This window comes from Pisolithus orientalis (genome assembly GCF_024613125.1).
Source record: "Pisolithus orientalis strain OTSU chromosome Unknown F5J12scaffold_73, whole genome shotgun sequence".
NCBI classification, from domain to species: domain Eukaryota; kingdom Fungi; phylum Basidiomycota; class Agaricomycetes; order Boletales; family Pisolithaceae; genus Pisolithus; species Pisolithus orientalis.
Genome location: NW_026260854.1, coordinates 93,028 through 115,484, shown reverse-complemented (window position 1 = coordinate 115,484; position 22,457 = coordinate 93,028). Strand labels below are relative to the sequence as shown.

The following is a 22,457-nucleotide window of genomic DNA, read 5'->3' as shown; positions in this document are numbered from 1 at the left end:
CACTATGTGAACTGCCCCAGTGGAAAAACATGTACAAGCATTGAAGGAACTAATTGCGACTTACCTGAGGTTTCTGAACTAGCTCTTAAGTACATAATCATTCAAGTTGGTTGCAGCAAATATCCTGCAGAGGCTTACATAAGTGCCTCATCACCAAAATTGCAGAAAAATGAGATACAAATATATATAAATATATTCAATGTAGACACCAATGACATGGTAGATAAAGAGCAGTCATGTAGTAAAATCTATGAAAATGCTCTTTTACAGAGGAATGCCTGTCAAAGCTGTCATTGAATAGAGTTTTGATGTCAGTTTTCATTGACATGCTCATTGTCACTGTTCACTCTCCATGATATAGCAGACAACAACAACATATATCATGATCATCACATTACAACACCATCATACCACACACAATCCCAATACCTGTAGCTATCTGAATGTATACATTGCTAGTTGGTGATTGACAGTTCCATCTTGAGAAATCCATGGAATACTAAGGTGCCATTCACCCTCCAAAGTTGAAGTTGAAGTTTTTGACTTCAACTTTAGCAATGTAGTCATGTGATGATTATATAAACTGTGCATGCCTGCATGCATGCAAAGTCCAAGTTTTGGGCTTCTGCTTCAGTAATGTAGTCATGTGATGATTATATAAGACAACAACACAACTTGTAGTTCAATAGATAACATTGTGATAACAGATCAAACAACTCTGCTATGGATCTTGAAGCACAGCAGCTCCAGCACCATCATCATTGCCATCTTGCTGCACTTGTAGTAGCAGTGATGATCCAGGTGCTATGCCTCTATGACCTCCTTTTTCATTCTGACTCAGAACCAATCCCCTACCATACCTCAATCCTGACTGGTGAGGGGTGGATGCTAGAGCTCCTGAATGGTCATCCAGACAGGATACAGACTTGCCTTGGTGTCAGCCATGGGGTTTTTGATCACCTGATGCAGGTGCTCACCCATCATGGTTTTGTGCCTTCTCACAATGGAATTTCTGTGGAGGAACAACTTGGGATATTCCTCTACACCTGTGTTACTGGGTTGTCATCCCAGCATGTTGCTGAGAGGTTCCAACACTCACCAGGGACCATCACTAGGTAGGGAGTTCATTGGACTGTCTGATATTCTTCTCACAATTTTTTAGATATTTCAAAGCAATGTTGGCTTTCTTTTCTGGGGGACAATTCTATGCATCCCAAGTGCAATTCTGCACCAACAACACTCCCATATCAACTATGATTACTAGTGACCCATGTTTCCAATTTTTCCAGGACTGTATTGGTGCAGTTGATGGCACTCATATTTGAGCATTCACTGCTGCTGAGGACCAGCCTTACATGAGGAACCAGAAGGGCTACCTATCTCAAAACTGTCTCTTCATCTGTGATTTTGACCTCTTCACATATGCCCTCACTGGCTTTGATGGGTCAACTGCAATGGGTCAACTGCAGATGCAACCAGGTGGCATGATGCACGCTGGAATGACTTGCACATGCCACCTGGGAAGTACCTTCTTGCAGATGCAGGGTTTGGGACCTGTGATGCACTTCTGGTTCCCTATCGAGGTGTTTGTTACCATCTGAAAGAATGGTGCCAGGCTGGATTAAGGTAAGTTGCTATTCCATCCTGCTCAGTGTACCTGTAACTTCTATTTTATAGACCTCAAAACCAAGAGGAGTTATTCAACCTTCACCATGCTGGACTTAGAAATGCCATTGAATGGATATTTGGTGTTATAAAATGCAGATGGAGGGTTCTTCAAATTCCCCCTGAATATAGCATCCACACCCAAACTCAAGTACCTGCTGCTCTCTGTGCCCTCCACAATTTCATATGGTGCTATGATCCAGAAGAGTTCTTTGACCCTGAACTTGCCATGGACATAGGAGAGGGTGATGGTATTGGAAGCCTTGGTGATGGACCAGCAGATGCTGCAGAGAGGAGAAGGGCTGATAATAGGTGTGACAACATTGCAGAGGAGATGTGGATTGACTATCAGCACCAGCTTACAATTAGGGGCCTTCTCTGAGCCTGAACATTCAGATTTCATGGTGTACAAGTATATGTTCTTACAATTGTTTCACACTCATGTAGAAAAATAACTTCCATTGTCAAAAGGAAGCTAGTCATAGTCATGTACATTTTATTATGTACATATTTGTATAAGGGGGGGGGGGGGTACATTTGTATATTGTAAACAAAACAAACAAACACCTATCTCTGCCCATCCTGGTACTTCATCAGCTGACACTGCACCCAAATCTGCTTCACCAGCTCCTGATTCTTGAGGAAAATATTCACTTCATCTGGGGATGCACTGAGGAAGTAGTCACTGATGTTAATCAGATTGTCTGTCAAGAGCTGTGGCATGTTGTTGATGTAGTCCATGGCAGCATTGACAAGGGGATTGGTAATGGGTGGTGGGGGCAATGGGGCAGCAATTGCATGCATGAAGTTATTGAGCCTGGAGGTGATGGCGGTGATGAATGAACTGCAATCTTCTTCAGCCCATGCTTTGGCCAACAGGGGCTGAGAGCGCTTCAATCCACCTTCAGACATTGCAATGGACTTGGCTTTCCTTTTTCCATGACTGATGCTGGTGATGGCTGATGACAATGATGACCCAGCTGACACATGCAACAAAAAACTTGATGGTGCAGAAGGGGGGATGAAGTTTGGATCCACAGACTGTGTGTCCTTGCAACAGTGAGCATTGAGAGCATGCATCATGTCAAGGAGGGAGAGGGAGGGAGGGGGGGTAGGAATAGTCAAAGTGGTGGGGGGTGTGGTAGAGGCAGGAGTATTGAAGGCAGAGGTCATGGTTGTAGAAGGCACAGTAGTGGCATGTGGCCAGTAGATAAACCAACCTTGGCCATGCGAGGGGAGAAGGAGCTCTACACTGGTGAAGTGGGGGAACCCAGAATTGCAAAATGGCTTTGCATCTTTGTGTGCCTGACTAGATGTTAGTGGATGATCTGACAAGAAAAAAACTACATTACCTTTACATACTGATCCCAAAGATCAGCATTGTCCAGTGAGACCATTGCACTGTGCTCATCATCATAAGCAATGCCAGAGGCCACTGATTTAATATTGGCGATGGCATAGTAGGATTTTTTGAGCTGGATAATTGTTAGCAAGGCAAAAAAAAAAACTGTGAAAGATGAGAGGCCAAGAAATCCAGTAATGCACCTTCCTCCTCTGTTGTCCATACTGCAGCTTTCTTGCAAGTCCTGGGGGGAGGCAGGGGGTTCTGTGGGTCTAGAGGATTGATTTAAAGGCCATGTGAGTGCAATGAGCAGGTTGATCCCATAGTTGAGCCAGACATTCAATGATCACAGTAACTGGGTGACAATGGTTGTGTACCTCAGGTGGATGCATGTGCTAGTTCACATCATGTGAACCTCTTCACCAAAGCTGAAGTCAAAAACTTGGACTTCACATTCACAGGTTGAATGGTGCCTTAGAGGTCCCCCTCCATACTGACATGACTATGACTCTTGAGGCCACTAACCAATCCAAAGAAAGCACCCTTTGGGTCATAGAGAATGCCACCTTGCACATACAAAACATTGAGGCCCATCTACAAATCCAAGTTGTTGATCACATGCCTTTTGACTTATAACTTGGTCATCCCTTCTTCTGCCTACTCCCCAGCATTCTTCATGATTTCCCTGATGGAGAACGGTCTCTAGAAATCTGTGACCCTAATTCCAGGAAACAAGTTTTAATTCTGACATGACCTCACAGCAGACTGCAACCCCTTCCACATTTTGTAAATTCTGAAGATGAAGAAGACTTCTTCATGTGAAAACAAATGCATCGCCACATGAATCCACCTGAACAGGGTTTTTAATATCAGTTGAGGACTCATATGATCTGCAAGGAGACCAGGATTGCACTTTCTCCATGTGTTCACTTTATGTTTCTGATCTGCCTTTATACCCTTTGAAGTCTACCCCATTTTTGCCCACAGATGCTGCTATAAATCCCACTGTGGTGTTTATCTACAATTTATGAGGCAACAGTACACCCCCCATCACTAGTTCCATTTCTCCAACCAATCCTTTCTTGATTTTGACTGCTACTACCATTTCTCCACTGACAATCTCTGCCTTATGCTCTACTTATCAGTTCAATCCTGTTTATCATGTCTTAAAGTACAAACCTGTAGCAAGGAAGGTGAGGCCAGTACCAATGTTGATGCCAGCAGAATTCCAGGTAGAGTGTTGGGAGGCCGAAGACCCACTCACAGATCTGCCTGTTTTACCTACTCATCCCCTGCCATTCATGCCAGGTTCCAGGTTTACTCAAGAAAGAGCTGATGAGCTCAATCTGGACCTGGCAAGGTTCCTTTGGCCTACAGAATTAGACCTAGTATGATGGTTGGTCAGGGAGCAAGAGGATGCCTTTGCTTGGGATGCTTTGGAAAGAGGGACTTTTCAAGAGGACATGTTCCCACCCCTGAAGATACCTATGCTAGCTCACAAGCCTTGGATTGAGCGAAATATTCCCATTCCTCCTGCTATATTCCATGAAGTTGTTAACATCATCAAAGAAAAGATTTCCACAGGGGTTTATGAACCATCTACTTTGTCCTATGTGCTCAAAATGGTTCTGCATAGTTAAGAAGGACAAGAAATCCCTGCACCTTGTACATGACTTACAAGCTCTAAATGCTGTTGCTATCCAGGACTCAGCCATTCCCCCCTTCATTGATTCAATCACTGAAGCCTTCACTTGCCATTCAGTCTATGGAATTTTAGATCATATGGTCAGATATGATCATCACACCATACACAATGATTTCCATGACCTCACTACCTTCCAAACTCCTATTGGCACCCTTTGACTCACCAAACTTCCTATGGGCTAAATGAATGCTGTCCAAATTTTCCATGGAGACATCTGTTGGATTTTGAAGGATGAAATTCTGGAAGTCACCATTCCATTTATCAATGACTGTCCTATTAAAGGCCCCAAATTTCACTACCAAAATCCTGACAGGACCTACAAAACAATTCCACAGAATTCCAGGATTAGACACTTCATCTGGGAGCACCTGCAGAATGTCAACCAAGTCTTACACCATCTGCATCATGCAGGAGCCACCATGTCAGCAAAGAAATGCATCATCACTGCACCATCTATCATAGTGGTTGGGCACAAGGTGTCATTTGAGGGTAGAATTCTGGACAAAACTAAAGTCCAGAAGATTAAAGATTGGCCTTATTGCACAAACATTACTGAAGTATGTGGATTTTTAGGTCTCTGCTCATACTGCAGGATCTTCATCAAAGACTTCACCAAACATGCCTGTCCCCTTGTTGAGCTGACCAAGAAGGATGTCAATGTCCCCTTCAAATTCCATAATGAACATAGGGAAGCCACGGAGTACCTCTGCTGGGCAATCGTCTTGTCCCCTGCATTGCGAACTATCAACTATAATTCCAAAAGGAATGTCATCTTAGTAGTCAACACTTCTAACATCACTGTTGGGTACCTCCTCATGCAGGAGTGGGAAGATGGCAAATGCTACCCTGCTAGGTTCAGCTCAATAACTCTCAGTGATTGCGAACACTGCTACAGCCAAGCTAAGCTAGAACTATTTGGGCTTTTCCATGCCTTGCACAACATCTGACTTCATAACTTCAGTGTGCAGAATTTAGTTGTTGAGGTGGATGTGCAGTACATCAAAGGGATGATTAACAATCCTGACCTACAGCCTAATGTGATCATAAATCATTGGATCACCATAATTCTCCTATTCAACTTCAAGCTCATACATGTTCCAGCACACAAGCACACAGCACCAGATGGACTTTTGAGGAGGCCAAGAGCAGAAGAAGATGAGGAGGGAGACAAGGACTATGAGGATTGGATAGATGAGTGTGGGGCTTTTGCAGTTGAGCTAGAGTTACTCACACTGGAGACTGGGTGGACACAGAAATTCTTCTTACACAAGGAGAAATTCTGGAGTGGCCAGCATATGGAGGCATTAGCAGTGGGCAATACTGGCTTCACATGTTATATGGCTAGGCAGTCCCAGATGTATCAGGATTTGGCCAGAACACTAGGATGTACTTCAAGAGATGAATTGGAAGAGTAATGTGCATATATCTCTAGATAGTATGAAACTGGGGAAATTACATATCAAGATTCTAATGAGATGTGTAATGAGGACAGCACCCTACTTATTGGTGGCTCCTGGCCAGGTAACTGAATTGACTCGGAAGTCCTCAAGCTGGTCCTGTACTTGTCCAAGCCTGTCAAAAAGGGTGAGCCATTCACTGCAGAATTCCATCACACCATGGAGCTGGTGATGTAAGTTAGGTATAAAGCGATGCTAGGGAGTGCAGGGGACTCCTAGGGCTTGATAGAATTGGGTCCAGTTTGACCCAGAGGGGTTCTGAGCTTGGAATTGAGAAAAGAGGGTGAAGGAGTGACTGGAGTTGGTCAGAATGAATGGAGTGGGGAAATGAGTGAATAATGTCATCTGGAGGTCATCTGGGGGTGCCTCAATGAGGGCTTGTTGCAGTCTTTCACTTGGAGTCTTTTACTTCTCACTGTCTCACAGTCTGGTTCTTCTTTTTTTTTTTGTGTGTGTACTCTGGACCCACACTAGTGGGCAAAAATGCTGACTAAGCTACCAAAAATGCGCCACACAGGTAGGCTAAGTATCACTAATGTAAATCAAAGCAAAAATACAGTAGAAAAGATAAAATAACTAAATCCCCTTAGTAGGGAGTACCTATTCCCTACAGCAAATCTCCTCCTCCTCCTGATGGATCATCTCATCACAGCTTTCAATCAACTGGCCAATGCTGTCTGATGGCATCCAGTCCATGTCACACAGCAGTGGGAGACTGTCTTTTCCTTCCTATGGCACAGATGGATTCAATGGAATGATCAAAAAATGACCACCATGCACCTCAACCCCAACAAAGAATTCCTTGGCCTCCTGCAAAACTTCCTCCAATGACCAACAATCATACCCATCCAGATGGGTAGGGTCCCTTGTCCACCAGGTATGTGGCATAGGACCAGTGTGGATCATACATCTCACCTCTCCTCTTTTGACCTGCAGCACATTCAACTCCATGATGTGTGCCAGCAGGGCAGTCTCTCCCATATTTTGTATGGCCATCCACCAAAGCAGTTCATTGGCAACATATGGAACCTTCATGATTGTCCCATATGAGTTGCAGGTAGCCAGGGCCTGCTTCAATATATGCTGTGGAAAAGTGCATGACACAGTGAACCAGCATCCATTTTGACAAACTCACTGTTTCCACCTGAACCTGCCAATACCAGTCATCTGGCAGTTGATTGCTTGGGTTGTTGGCCTGCTGCAAAGCATATGTGAACCATCTAAATTGGACACCTATGTATTGGATTATCATGAAGAGGTAGGATAGATTAGTGGTCCTGACATCCATGGTGATTCAGAGTAGAGTTGGATTGGGTGCAAATGTTATTACATAGCAATGTGGCTGACACATGTGATGACTACAAGATAAGAGATCATCAATAATCACATCCTGGGAGGCCAGAATAGCAAGTGGCCTATCCTGGCACAGCAGTTATCATGGGCCAAGTGGCTGGATATCAATCTGAACAAGACCATTGTTGATCCTGTAGTGTATCTATGCATTACCAGCACCACTGGACCAGTACTGGGAAAGGCAGCATTGCATTTTCTAAATGGCTGTGGAATAGGCAATTAGTTGGAAAGGCCCCAGGCTATTGTCCAATGCTTGTGGACAGTGTATAATGAAAGGTCCACATGCTGAAATATGACTGGCATGGTAGGAAGTGTAGCTAGTGCCAGACCCATAGCAGAACATTGTATCTGTGCATTACCAGCACTGCCAGACCTGTACTAGAAAAGGTTGCATCATGTTTTCTCAATGGCTGTGGAGTACAAAATTAGGTTGAAAGGCCCCAGTCCATCATCTAATGCTTTGGCATGGTGTATAAAGGAACATGAACACCATGAAATGGAACCAGTGTGGTAGGAAGTGTAGCTAGCACTGGAGCCATAGCAGAACTTGCCATTTATTGCCTCTATCTTGGTACCCATACCATGCTGGAATGGTCATTTACCAATGCCATGTAACCATGGCAGCTTCACTATGGTCTGGAAAACACCAGCATACATAGCCATGGTTCCATACTACACACTACAGCTACCAGATAACCCATCATCAACACCATGCTCACTATATCATCTTCCATTCTTAATGGCAATAAATCACAGTGCCACCCAGGATATTACACACTATATGTGCCAGGAATTTTCCAGTCAAACCTTCCCAGGACCAAATGCCCCCAAACCAGATCCTCCACTCTACATTCCAACACATGGCATTGTTGCTATGAATCAGATAGTGGCCAGCATGCATGTGGCATACAATAATAGAAGTAAGCTGATGTCCCAGCTGAATGGAAAGTCAAATGTAAATTGTATTGCAGAGCAAAGCAGCATTGATCTGATCTGGCTTCCTGAGTACCTTTCAGCTATGGAATTGGGGGTTGATGAAACCTGAGAGGCAGGCCACCTGGCAGTGCATCCATCAAGTCTCACTAGCTTTGTGGATGAACCTACAGTAATCTGTGGTACTGGCAATACCATTGCATTGTGGTACCCTCCTGGTGCCATCACCAATGATTTGCAAGTCAGTTCAAACATTTCCTTTACACTCTATATTATTCAGGCATCCCTGCAGACACACATGCTTGCCACTCTGGACCCCCTTCACCACACAATGTCCAAGAGTATGACAAGTGGCTCCTGGCAGAAAAATGCTGAATATTTCAATCACACTTCACAGTCACCAGGGTGCCTGGAGTTTTCCCCAGCCAGGCACCAACAGGGGCATATGGTATGGCTATATTACCTCAGGGGTATGTCTCTCAAGTGGCATTCAGACCATGAACTTTTCCCCATCAGTTTCCACTGACCTACAGATGGATGCTGGTCATGAATGGTCCCAGTGGTCTTACCTCCTGGCTGCCATCCTCTCCAGTGCACTTTCAATTATGCACCCAGGCCTGTATGATGCTGGAAGGCAAGCCATGCAGTCGTTGGACACATGGTCAAGTCAGCATAACCAAGATATGCATAATGCCTTGCAGCACTGGCCATTGGTTTTTACTAATGTCTCCATAATCTCTAACCAGACCACACCCTTTCACTGGGACCCACACTCACAGTCTGATTGGTATGACATGCTGGTCACAGTTGGTGATTATGAAGACTGTGTATTGGATATCCCCATGCTTGGCCTTCAGTTCCTTTACAACCCAGGCACTGTAGCTGCATTTTCTGGCAGGCTTCTTCGACATGGGGTTAGTTCTGTGTGTGGGAACCAATGTTGCTTTGCCTACTACATGAGGGACAACATACACAATTGGATAGGGATACCCCATGGGGATTGGATGAGAGTTCAGAATGTCCAGACTTGGTTGATGCCTGCAGGTCCAGTGGGACATTCCATATAACCTACACTTATCCAACAGGGGGTCCATGTAAAGGTAGTTCTATAGATATTATATGCCATCCTGAGCCAAGTTATTTTCCATATACCTCCCCCAAATATCAACTATGGCTGGCCCATAATTGGTGGAACACTTCAACTTGAGCTGAATCCAGTCAGACAGCACACTGGGAGATTGGCTTGCTCATTGTGCACAAGACTGTGGCATATGTGCCAGACCACATGGATTGGTGATCATAATACATGGGCTGATTTGAGACAGACAGGACACCATATCGTGGGCCTCCCATACACCATGAAACACTGGAGTATTCATCCAGCCTGTCCTATGGGATCATAATATCTGGGCCCTCCCAAGGACATGGTACAATGGACTATACACCCTCCATAGTACATGGGCACTCCTATTTGGGCTGAGGCCAATGTGCATGGCACACTGAAATATGCTCCTACCATTCCAAATGGAACACTGCAGGTCCAGCTGAGCCTTATTGCATGGGCCACTGATATATAAGCCCCATAGACAATAGCTTCCCAGCCAAGCCAATATATATGGGACACTATTTGTATGGCTCATCCATTCACCATGGGATGCCAAAAGACTAGCCCATCATCTAGTAACTTTTTTGACTTTGACTTCAATAAATAGTGTGATGAGTAAGAAAAGTGAGAATAGTTGGAAAGAGTTGTAAATAGTATTTCAATTGTAGAATTAGTATTTTGTAGATTTCCTGATGAAGCATGAGCAATATGCACAACCTTGGTGCATATACATGTTACCTCTGTGAAGGATCAGCCTTGATCATTGCTTTGCAGCGTGGAAACCTGTTCCTGTTCAGGTCCTTAGGGGGTGGGCAAGTCCATCAATTTTGAGGACTGTAGGTATATTAGTTACTCAGCATACACGGGCCTCCCGCTCACCATGACTTTGCAGTACGAGTCAAAGAGGAGAAAGTACGCCATAGACTTGACTGACTTCGATAAACAATATGCAGCCATGTTCTTCAGTAAGACAAGGACTTCGGATAACGAAGACGGCATATCCCCTGAAGAGGTCCTCCAGTGCGTAAATTGACCTCCTGTAGAGTGCTACCTGAGCCGACGACATTCCTATGTACCTCTCTCACAGGGCAATCGAGACCGCTAGTGGGTTCGTGTGTGGCACAAGCATACACTATGGTCCTTCTGTGATCGTCAATACCAAACATCAATATTGTGCGGAGAATCTCGTCGTTGGGCAGTGCATGCTCCCTCAGGTCTTCGTCCATGCAGCAGATGCGCGACCGGTGGATATTCACGATTTGTTACCCGCGGATATCCGGTTTAAGATTCTCGTTTTTCTCGGATCCATTGAGGAGGAATCCAGAGTCGTGGAAATCAATGCGCTCGCTGACGAGTTGAGTTTGCCCGCGGGGCTCTTGCAGAAATATTCAATGGGTGGTCAGACTTCGCCCATGTTTGACCTCATAACCATCGTGGCGGGTAAGAAAGAGAAGTTTAATTACCTGCGTGTTCCTCTGGTTTTTCGGCCTCATTGGTCCAAGTGAGTTCTAAGATAATTTCACTGGAGTGTAAGACTTATATGTATGTTTACCTTCAGAGTCTTGCTCGATGATACCGATGTCACTGGGAGAAAGGGAGGTGGTGCCTACGAGAGGTTTGGCATCAGTTCCAAGTCGGTTACCTTTGTGATTGTGAGACCGGATGGATATGTTGGGATGGTGGCACCGGCTGCTGCCATGGGGGACGTGCATAAACACTTTGCGTCGTTCTTACTTCCCGGTCACTGGGTTTCGAGACTTTGATTTGATGTATTGGGTTGTTATAGGTGTTGTGTATTTCTGGATGTTCCGTAGGCAACGATGATCACCTGTAAGGATATAAGTTCATGAGCAGTGAGCATAGTCTGTGAATTTAGCCAGACTGCCAGGGCAACCTTCTGTCGTGCGTCCGAACGGGGTTCATAACATACAGAGGCCGAAGAAAGATAAAATGTCACAACCTGGTACGACGATGAGGCATACCTGCAGAAAGACAAGAGGTCAGAACCTGAGAGATAGACAGCAATGCCAGGGACATATGTAAATACAAAGAGGAAAATGAAGTGTGACTACATGTCAAAAGTTGTCAAAAGGATGATCAAGGTGAAACAAGACAGTGCCTTGACGGGTCGAGGCCAGGTCCATTCCATCACGCAGACGCCCAGCGTTATTATACGTTACGTGGTCCTGCCGAGTGACTCAGCACGCCTGCCTGTTCGACCATGCTAGAAGTTCTGCGCTGAACTCACGCATTGCGCGAATACTTACCCTCGTGCGATGCGGACCAAGTTGTCGACGTTGCGTTGCACCTCCGTCGAGTCATTTCGGATTTTAGTGTGGATGGCAATTCCTGGACGTGCTCGAATTCGCTAATGCTGTTAGTGTTTTCATCGAGGCGCAAAAGAGGAAAACGGTGGGACTCCGCATGATACGGAAATGGCGAGGACTTCGACTGTCATTGAGAACCACGCTGGCGAGATGTTGTGTATCAGTCGGCTCTCTCGAATGTCGCCTCTTTGATTTTTCCGGGTCACCGGAACTCCACTCTACCCTACTCCGCTTCAATCAATTTCATACGATAGGACAGCTGGGGATTGATCCTGTCGTCTTGGGGATTGTAATGTTCGTATTTTCCCACCAGCTGTCGTTCGTTGTCAATGTCAAGTTGTGAAAACTTCAAGCGATATGGTCAAGTGGACGAGAGGTCGACTTGCAAAGTACACTGTGACCGTCGTGTGCTGCGCCGTCACCGTTCTGCTCACGGCATTCCCCACCTTGCTCGGAGGGTCAAATGCATACTTGCAGGTGTTCTCCGTCGTCGATTTCTCTCCGCCGAAAGACCATGATGCGTCCCCAGTTACTCACAACAGCAGACCCATTTTCTCTCTGGAGAAGCACACGTACACAAGCGATGGCCTCCTAATTGTCAACCCCAACGGCCCACACCCGATTTTTGAGCTTATGCAAAATGCGGAGGCATCGTGGAATTCAAAGCTTGCACGTGCAAGTAAGACTCTGGCAGAGGCCGTCATAGAGTATAAACAACGGTACAAGCGCGCACCTCCGCTGGGATTTGATAAGTGGTAAGAAAATGTTGGATATATGGTCATCAGCTTCGGGCTGATGATTCTTTGGTCTTCTGCGCAGGTGGGAGTATGCAGTCGAGCACAATGTCCAACTTCCGGATGAGTACGACGAGATTTATCACGATCTCGAGCCGTATTGGGGACTTGACCCGGTGGACCTCGCGAGATCGGTGGAGGAGTTAGGCACGCAGGACGATATCTTCACCGTTGTGAAAACCTTGTCGAACTTCGGGCTCGAGATCGCTAACTTGACTGTTCACGAAAGTAATCGTACTTTGCGTGAGCGTATCGAGGCGATCATCAATTTAACCGAGGAATTTGGTGCCGATCTCCCGCCTATGCGTATTCAATTGTCTGCTCGCGATAACCCTCGCATGCATACAGATTGGAGGATCAGAGATATGGCTCTGAGTGCTGCTAGACACGGGACCAGTAAGTTGATTTCCCGTTTGTCACAGAGATGCACTTGAATGACTCGAACTCGACGACGACGACGTTTTTCCAGCAATCCAACAGAGTCACTTACTGCCTGTCACCAAGGACGGTTGGATACAAGCATGTCCTCCGAATTCTCCAGCGCGGCTCGATCCTCCAGTGCTTCCATCTGTCGATTCCAACCCTGTGCTATCTAATATGTCAGCATCCAAATCTTTTATTGTATCCCATCGTGCTGCCATGCATCCTTGTTATCATCCTGAGATCCTTGTCTCTCATGGACAGTTCCTCTCACATCGCCGAGGGCCGTTGCCACAACAGATGCTTGTCCCTTTGTTCTCTCACTGTGGTACACTCCTTCATCACGACATCCGTCCTCCAATACCCTATGGATGGACGTCCGGTGACCACTCCGAAGTTCTCGGTGATGTACCGTGGTCCGAAAAAGCTGATGAGAGACTTGATTGGAGGGGAAGTCCGACGGGTATGTATGCCTCGCCCGAAACACTCTGGATACATGCACACCGGCAGCGATTGGTGACGTTGACAAATGAGATTGAAGGGAGCACTAGCGTTCTGCGTGTTCCTTCAGACGCGTCGAGCCCTGTCGGTGAACCTTTACAATTGCGGATGGGAAGAATCAATCCAGCGTGGATGGATATAGCGTTTTCAGGGAAACCAATGGCGTGCGAAGAAGATGCTGGGACATGTAAGTTGATGGAAGAGATGTTTGAATTCCGGAAGATGCAAGGAAGAAAAGAGGAAGGGAGGTATAAGTTCATACTAGATGTAAGCTCCAATCGTCTTCGTATTTCATCCGAGGTCGCACTGACCTCGCAATCGTCAGGTTGATGGCAACGGCTGGTCTGGTCGCTTCAAGAGGCTAGTCACCAGCAACGCTCTCATACTCAAGGTGTCCGTGTATCCTGAGTGGTGCGTGTGGTAGAGGAATGAACCATGGGGTTTTTGCAACAACTGATCGTCGACCAACTGGCAGGTACACATCTCGCATTGCCGAATGGGTGCATTATGTTCCCATCCAGGTCACCTACACTGATCTATACGATGTCGTCGCCTTTTTCCGCGACCACGATGAGCTGGCAGCGAAAATTGCAGGTGCAGGCAAGGAATGGAGCCAACAATACTGGAGAAAGGAAGATATGAGCGCATATCTGTATAGGTTAGTCCTGGGATTTTTTTCTGCGATCTCTTTTACACTGTGACCGCGATTTTCTTTACAGATTGCTTTTAGAATATGCACGTGTGATGAGCGTTGATCGCGAGTCCATGTCGTATCACGGATGACCATTGATTGGACTCCGGGTCGGTTGAGATTTAAGATGAACTTTATTTTTATTTCGCTCCAGTTATGTGGAGTGTTGGTGTAGTGTCGTATGCGTTCATAGACGATAATGATGATACAACGCGCCAGCGCTCAACATCAATTCTTGTATCTACTAAGAACACACTCGGAATGCCAAGTTCAGCTATTATGTACTTTGCATCCTCACCGGAGGACTCCGAAGACGGAAGGTGCCTCGTTCCCATAAACCAACTTTAGATCTTGTATCTAAGTATGGGTTCAGGCCAAGTTCAGGTTACGTACTTTCCATCCTCGCCAACGAAGACTATGGAAGGTTTTGTGCTGGCAGAAATCCAGTGCGCATGGCGTACGACTCCTTCCAGGTTGGAGGATGCACACTTAATACCAAGTCACGACTCGTCCTGGCGTACCTCACACGGTTTATCCAGACACACCAGGGCAACTTAGCGTTGTGCAGACCTCGCCACGACTCGGGCTGTGGTCCGCGAGCATGTTCCTACGAGCTGCAAGTCCAGACTCGATACGCATTGCAGGGAGGACCCCCAAAATGATTAGTATTTCACAGAATCACAGGTCTCCTCTTGGATATAATCTCTTATGGAAGATGGTACCCCGGAACTGGTAAGGACCCTTGATAGGTTATGAGGGCGCAACTGTTATCAACCGCCCGCAAACTCCCCTTTGAAGGCGATACTCCTTGAACCATTCAAGAGTTCGACCCACTTTCGCTAGTACCGACCTGAGTTACTCAAGTCCCAAGAAATGGCTCTAACATTGGACTTAGACAAGTTCTCTGTCCGTCATCTCCAAACTAAAGAAGGGCTAGAAGATGCTTTCGAGCATTTGAACAACGCGTTGGCTGTCGGCCACATTGAGGACGTCGTGTCCGACCTTCTCTCGAGACCGGGTCTGTTTGTATACATATTTTCTGGTGAGATGTCCGCGTGTAGTGCTTCGGGTGAAATGACAAACATCCCCGTAGTCTTCCCAGACTCCTTACCCATGCGCATTAAGATCCTCCATGCCTTTCCGACGGATTCGCAAATCATACAACAGTCTTTCATTCCACCTCTTCTCTCGACTTTATCCGCGTTTTTCTTTACCTTACCTGCCGATGCTTTCCATGGCGACGAGTCACGAACCGTTGGCAGGTACGAACGTTACGTTGCGGATGTTTGGCCTGCAATGGCCGTCCTGTCTTGCATAGCCTTTGGCACCACAACTTCCAGAAACAAGATGAAAGTTGACTTCAAGGACAGAAAAACAACTGTTTCAGCGCATGACGCTACCGTTCTACGCAAGTTGGGCATCGATCTGCCTTCTGATTCCCACGCCGCCATGCAGGCCTTGGGAGATGTAATGAATATCATATCGCAGATTCTAAAAGTGCGTCAGTAGGCTTATTCCCTCACCTGCGTAGTTTACATTCAGGGGCAGTTTTATCTTGGCTTATTGTGTGATCCTCGGTTTGGGAACCAATGCAAGGACGTTTACTTTGGTGCCAGTGGCGAACGGGATCACGATGAAACGGAAGCTGCGGTCGCGTTACCGCTAGCGTATACCGAAGTCCCCCATCTTGAAGCGACGCTGGCTGTCGCCGACATAGATCAATTCGGCGAATGGGTGATCTTAATGGCCAGCAGCGCAACAAGAGATCTGTTTCAATTAAGGCGGCGTGATGCAAAAATGGCTGAATGTGTGCTCAAGAAAATCAGGCAGGTTTATCTGCCTTCTCTAGAAAACACTATGTGATAGTTTTGCATGTGCAGGCAACTTTCGAGAGGTCAATTCTCAGGAAACAACCACAAAGCGTTCCATGGCCCATCCCATGGAATCCCCATTTATCAAGCTGAAGTTCTAAGCAATCTCAGATTGGTGGTAGGTCTTTTTCCTGTGAGAAATATGGGAATGACTGATGTTGATGTCCGAAGTATCAAATTGACTGCGCGCTCGACGATGATGGCCAGGTAAGAGATTCCACTCCCTGAGATTCTTATCTCACTGGATTCCAGGCAGAACACCAAGGTAAGGCGTCACAAAGTTTTGTGCTCCCTACTCAATTGCCAGAAGTCGTCAAAGTGTATGGAATTTATTCGCACAAGGAACTGGATCACATTTGGCCATGGCTTAGCAAGCTCCTGAACGGGCGTGGTACAGAATATCGGCGAAGGTGAGGTCGTGCCCTTAATAATCACGCACGTCGATAACACTCGTGTTGCCTAGATGTGTCCTCAGGGAACGTACTGAATCAGGCGGCGGAGTTTACCGCCCGGCCCTCTTCCGTCCAAGAATGGAAGAGTTTACCACGGAAGAATCTCCTATATTTGTTCATGAAGATGGAAAAAATGAGGTTCGTTGAACCCACCGTCATTCCTGCGAGTCGCTCAGGTTCCCCGTCTCAGGATCTTAGTTGGGTTATGTAAGTCAGTATTTTTCGCGGTTGCATCCGATGTGAATGGTTCGTAACAGGTCGAACAAATATGTCAAACTGTCAAAGGTGTGCTTTCTTAAGCTTTCCTGAGTTTTCAATTTCGGGGAGCCTGCTGACCCCAAACCACATTAGGCTTTCCTCAATGGATTGAGAGCAGAGCAGAAAGTTGAATTACCGTTCCAGCTAACGTTTGTTATAATTTCTTCTCTCTTTTCCTCACTAAATACTAGTAAAGGACGAAAGAATGGCAAATCGTACAATGCCCGACATCCTGTTATGTCATTGGAAGGAGCGGAACGGGGTATGTCATATCATATATGCCCCGGGGAAAACAACTCAGTTATGCGATGCTCTTCAATCAGCAAAACGACTGCCATGGTTTTCAAGATGCTGGGTATCCAGCGCGCATGGGAGCAAGTTCCTGGTGTGAAAAAACCCCGCCAACTTTTCGTTACGAGATTTCCGGTCCTTGCTGCCAAAGTCGAAGAGTTCTACACTGGTGTGGTGGAGTCTTTGGCGTTGGCGGGACGCACCGAAGATGAACTCAGGAACCTAAGGTCTCAGGCTCGAAATGCTGAGCAAGAACTGCCACAAATGATCGATCCGCTGAATGCTGTCAGCTACCGCCTTGGAACGCCACACAAATATAGCGAGCTCAGTGACCACGACTTTCCGTTGTTCATCACATTCGATCAAGTGGGTGTTTCGTCACTGCGTAGTAATGATTGCCATTAAGCGGCTTTTTGTAGTTGGCACGGATGATTGCGGCGGATATTCAGGCCGACGACTCAAAAGGATGTGATCGTCTTATCGACTCGAAAGAATATGATCGCCTCAAGTTCATACTTGATAAGGTGGTAAATGACGAGTCCTTCATTCGTAACCTATTCAGCTTTTAGGACACACTACTGGCCCCGGCTATGCCGGAGTTCATTGGCACAAAATTTCGGTTGGCAGTGGGATACTTATGTTGAATTGAAACCATACTGACTTTCCCTAGGACCATGGCTCGTCTTCAGTGAATTTATGGGTAAGCATGGACGTTACACTACCTCCTTCCCCTTTTGCTGAACTCAAAGTCAGGCGTTATTAAAGGATCGGAGAAAGCTTTCGGTAGCCCCAATGGAATTCTCGATCGACAAGCATACGTGAATCTCTCCTCTCGCAATTATCCCGTGTTTGCAGGAGATAGGGATTCACTGTACAATTGTTTCGAATTGTATTCCAAGCTGAAGCATGAGCGATATGGTTATGACATGGCCGACAGGTTACTTTGGTTGGGTTTTCGTGACATTCCAATTTCTCATTCCAGTGACCAGAACATATGCCATCTTGAAAGTGTTATCATGCAACCCTTTGAAAGGACAGCCCGTAGACTATTTGTATGTGTTGCTTCATGTCAATGTTCCTTGTCTGACTGGAACAGATATGTCGACGAAGTGCAGGATAACCTGATCATCGACACAATCTGTATGTCTACCGCCCCTTTTGCCGGTCCAACGTTAATGCTCCTGATAGTGCTGAGAATCCTCTGCAGAAATGCAGATGGGTTGTTCTGGGCGGGTGACACTGCTCAGACGATATCTGCCGGGTCTAGTTTCCGATTTTCGGAGCTGAAAGCCTTCATTCATCGTGTTGAGGTGAGATCGTGCATTCCTTCTTGGAAGGAATGATATAATTATACCTTATTTCCTCAGGCAAAAGGAGGTATGGGAATTCCGAAGTGTTGCGCCAAACCCGAACAATTTGAGCTTGCCATCAATTACCGCTCCCATGGTGGCATAGTTAACTGTGCGCAGTCAGTCGTGAAACTTTTAACTGATTTTTGGCCGCATTCGATCGACATGTTGCAACCTGAATGTGCAATGCTGGGTGGACCCAAACCTGTCTTTTTCGCGGGATCGTCAAATGAAAGCCTTCCGTATGAGCCATTCTTTTCAGGGCTTAAGTACGTATGCTAGATAACAACCGTTCGTCGAAGTTGAGATCTCAACACGTTACAGTGGTAATCGAGAGCTCGGTGCTGAACAATGTCGGCAGCTTTTCGTGGGGCCATATGGTTTTATACTAATATCATTACTTAGGTATCCTCGTAAGGGATAGCATCATACGTGACCAAATCCGGAAGCGGTATGGTGATATTGCTGTAATCCTGTGCGGTTGGCAACGCGTTTTTCGAACATCTGTTGACAAACAGTGTTTAGGACTCTCCCAGAAAGCAAGGGGTTGGAATTTGACGATGTCAGTGCCTCATCAACTTGCTTCGTCGAAAACCTGACTCGGCTTTAGGTTTTCCTCTATAACTTCTTCGAAGATTCTCCTGCCCAGGTGTCTCAATGGCGCATTGTCTTGATGGCAGACAACAGTCAAGAAACCACTCCATCACGCGATGTAAGGGAAAGTCCACATTCCGTGCTGTGTACCGAAGTGTGTATGCTCCTCTTGCACAATTGGTATCACTGCTAAAAGACAGGGTAGCTGAAAAATCTCTACGTGGGAATCACCCGAGCCCGGAAGAGGTTATTCCTTCTGGACCACTCCCATAAGAGTGAACCGATGAGGGTATGTGCGTGGCCTAGATCGCTTTGGCCTTGACTAATACAATGCAGGAATTCTGGTCGAAGGACGGTCTTATTGATGTTGCACCCCCGGGCAATATTTCCCAATACATCGGCGAGTCAACCCCAGAACAGTGGGCCGCATCCGGCTATAAACTATTCAATGCTGGACAATTCCAAGAAGCAATTCGCTGCTTCGAACGCGCAAACCTACCGACACAGCTCCGAATCGCACAGGCATACCGACTCCGTGAGGTTGCAATGTTAACCTCTCAAGCTCGCGAACGCCAGAAGGCGTTCCTTAGTGCAGCGGAAGCATTCGTTGAGTGTGCAGGCGAGGCCCACGGCACGCAAAAGACTAGTTTCTATGGTGCTGCCGCGAAGTGCTACGGATTGGCCGACAGCGTCCACCAGGCAGCGAAATTTTACATTAATGCTGATGATTTTGCCGGGGCTGCCAAGCAATATCACAAAGCTGGTTGCTTTGACGAGATAGCGCAAATACTAAAACGTTACCATGAGAGAATCGCTAAAAGCTACAAGAACGAGCTGCTGTACATATGCGTTGTGCACTATTCTCGCAATGGTCTGAGGTGGGTTCGATGACAGCTTGTTTAAAGAACTGAGTAACGAAGATCGTTTAGACCACCAACCCCCTTGTTCTCTGAGACAGAGGAAGAACTAAAATATCTGGAAGACAAAGGCTTACATCAGGCACGCATTGATCTGTTGGCATCGTTAGGGAGGTTTCTCGAGGTCGCCGAGATTCAGCTTCTTAATCTTGGACGGCCGTGCGATGCTATCCGAACCCTCCTAGAGCACCAAGACAACCAACCCGGCGCGATGCAACGTGCTGTAGATATTGCCCTGGATATTCTATGGCGGGGGTGTTCCTTTGATACGGCAGTCCACGACATCCTGCAGAGCAAGGAAGCCGATGCTTACAAGGTACTGAGCTGTATAAAAGACATTCCGCTTTCGCCCTTGAAGTTAACAGATAGCAGAGAAGTAGGTTCAGTAGAACGCATCGCGGCGCAAAGGCTGACAGCATTCTTCAGATCCGCTTTTTCCGTACAGTCCAGAAGTCTCCGTCTGCTAAGGAGATCTATCAGCTAGGAGAGGAATTCTCTGATCAGAAAGAAAATGCCATGGCACTCATGGCATTCGACGTCTTCCACTCACGGATGCCGACACTTCATTCCGTACACCCTTCAGAATTTGATAATTTCCTGAGGCGCTTCGAAAGATACATTCGCCTTTTAGCTTCTATTGTGTCTGGCGACATTCCTCTTCAGGCTACCGACTCTCAAGTGCGGAAAGTCTTCGGCATCGTTCCATCGTCCGATCACCATTATTCAATCACGACGGGGTCGTTTCTACATAGGAAGTTCACACAGAATCGACATTTGTCGGCAGACATTGACCTCCTATTGAACGCGCGATTGAAAGAACGGCTACGCCAAAAAGTCGTAGAAGAAAACAATATATCCTGTATCGCTCGAGCTTTTTCACCTCCATGCCCATTTTCTCTTCTGCACGATTGTCGCTGCTACACTGACGCGCTGCAATCATCAACACTTGAGGAGAACGTCGTTAAATGCAGCATTGTACAACATGAAGGTCAACCTACATCTACAACAAATATTCATCTTGGACTTGATGTTTACCGTTGTAGGAGGATATAAAGACTGGTACTCAAGGTGAATACGATTGCAACGACCTTAGCCAGTTGTCGCTGTTAACCTACTTCACCCAGCATGATGGCCGGGTTGCACCGCCTGTATGCGGCTATATACTATCCAATTTACGTTGCGGGTTCCGTTGCCGATCTCGACTGGAACCTCGTCCGGAATGCTGCAGAATGCATCAGCGCTGCTCGGATATGGATTCAAAATGTAATTGAATACCTGATGACTACTGATGATCCGGCAAAAGAAGGCGACTACTTGATGAACATCATCCGTGTTACTTGTCTCCATAAGGTGCTGGGTGGAGATTTTCAGTTACAGGAATATGTCTCGCGGAGTGAATGTTGTCCCATATCCTACGGAACAGAAGACGAGACGGAGGTCGGAGATGATGATGTTTCAGTGGATGTAGTTACATCCCTGATCAATTTGGATCCAATCCTTGGAATGTCAGCTCTTCGGTAGGTTCAGTCTCATTGCTCACCTTCGTACACTGCCGGGGAATTCATTTCCCTGCAGCTTCATGTTACAGAACGGTACTGGTATGGATCTGTCCGTTGTATGCAATTTTGTGGAGGAAATTTGTAGCATGTTCGTCTTGCTGCTACGTCCCTCCAATTCTTCCCCACTCCACGGCCTCCTTGTTCCGCGAAGATGGGTAATGGACCCAAACAAGCCCGACACTTCCAGATATATAATGCAGCGTTTCCTATACCAAGTGCGACGCCTGATGGATCTCCTCCGCTTTGGAAGGGCTCACAGTACGTCCCTGTCTACAAGCTGTCAACTCAACTTCGTTTTACTTGATGTGTACAGCGAAATTTGACTTGCCTCCGGATGAAGCGTCGTTCGTGGACATCATATTGGTTCAATTGTGCGCTTCTCAGTCTGTATGATGTTCAGTAACTGACACCGTCATGTCAATTAGGTGCCGCATGCTCTACATTTGTGTGTCCGCACAATCCATTCTGAGATTGCTGGCTAATGTCACTGTTTTCCAGTGGGGTATAACGTGCTCGACGCAGGACTCAGCGAAACGATTGCGGAGATTCTGTTACTGCCACCGCTGGAAGTGGATGATACCCGCAATCCGTCGCCACAGATCCTACGGTACGTTCACCATTTCAACGTCCTCACACCGAGTCTCCGAATCACCTCTGCACACAGGCGGCTCGCCGATCAACGCCTAGAATACCTGAAGACAATTCAGGCGTTAGACAACGGATCTGCCATCAAAGACTTAGTACTCCTGGTACACAGTGATCGACACCACCGCACCAGTCCACTCCACCGGTATATCCCGCGACTTGTGTTTGAGACTGCTGCCGACATCACTCACCAATTAAACCGGGCTCCAGCATTTTGATTGATTGTAG

At 46.6% G+C, this 22,457-nt stretch overlaps 4 protein-coding genes across 4 annotated transcripts; 3 read left to right on the top strand and 1 right to left on the bottom strand.

Moving 5' to 3' along the window:
• Positions 1 to 6,769: 6,769 nt before the first annotated feature.
• Positions 6,770 to 7,457, bottom strand: F5J12DRAFT_786905 (uncharacterized protein; the record flags this gene model as incomplete). The annotated part of the gene is made up of 3 exons (XM_051743547.1): positions 6,770 to 6,898; positions 7,085 to 7,252; positions 7,305 to 7,457. 3 exons carry the CDS (start codon positions 7,455 to 7,457, stop codon positions 6,770 to 6,772), a joined length of 450 nt encoding a protein of 149 aa, XP_051594793.1.
• A 2,876-nt stretch (positions 7,458 to 10,333) lies between these two features.
• On the top strand, positions 10,334 to 11,248 carry F5J12DRAFT_688486 (phenol hydroxylase; the record flags this gene model as incomplete). The annotated part of the gene is made up of 4 exons (XM_051740349.1): positions 10,334 to 10,396; positions 10,453 to 10,580; positions 10,648 to 11,061; positions 11,119 to 11,248. Coding segments are annotated over 4 exons (735 nt in total), but the record flags the coding sequence as incomplete, so codon positions are not given.
• Positions 11,249 to 11,748: 500 nt separating this feature from the next.
• On the top strand, positions 11,749 to 14,635 carry F5J12DRAFT_529970 (glycosyl transferase family 90-domain-containing protein). The gene is made up of 6 exons (XM_051739902.1): positions 11,749 to 12,642; positions 12,707 to 13,077; positions 13,151 to 13,869; positions 13,928 to 14,013; positions 14,078 to 14,260; positions 14,322 to 14,635. The coding sequence occupies exons 1-6, from the start codon at positions 12,245 to 12,247 to the stop codon at positions 14,383 to 14,385; spliced, it is 1,821 nt and encodes a 606-aa protein (XP_051594791.1). The 5' UTR covers positions 11,749 to 12,244; the 3' UTR covers positions 14,386 to 14,635.
• Positions 14,636 to 15,166: 531 nt separating this feature from the next.
• Positions 15,167 to 22,447, top strand: F5J12DRAFT_898257 (uncharacterized protein; the record flags this gene model as incomplete). Its single annotated transcript, XM_051748100.1, has 32 exons — positions 15,167 to 15,790; positions 15,842 to 16,027; positions 16,336 to 16,371; positions 16,417 to 16,574; positions 16,628 to 16,754; positions 16,807 to 16,823; positions 16,874 to 16,901; positions 16,968 to 17,023; positions 17,071 to 17,136; positions 17,198 to 17,531; positions 17,585 to 17,714; positions 17,836 to 17,865; positions 17,919 to 18,102; positions 18,155 to 18,217; positions 18,262 to 18,305; positions 18,354 to 18,475; positions 18,533 to 18,783; positions 18,839 to 18,867; positions 18,920 to 18,989; positions 19,040 to 19,076; positions 19,125 to 19,262; positions 19,314 to 19,397; positions 19,445 to 19,986; positions 20,038 to 20,401; positions 20,452 to 21,013; positions 21,069 to 21,093; positions 21,150 to 21,542; positions 21,601 to 21,842; positions 21,898 to 21,955; positions 22,010 to 22,029; positions 22,083 to 22,191; positions 22,249 to 22,447. The coding sequence occupies 32 exons, from the start codon at positions 15,167 to 15,169 to the stop codon at positions 22,445 to 22,447; spliced, it is 5,328 nt and encodes a 1,775-aa protein (XP_051594790.1).
• Between the last annotated feature and the right edge of the window lie 10 nt (positions 22,448 to 22,457).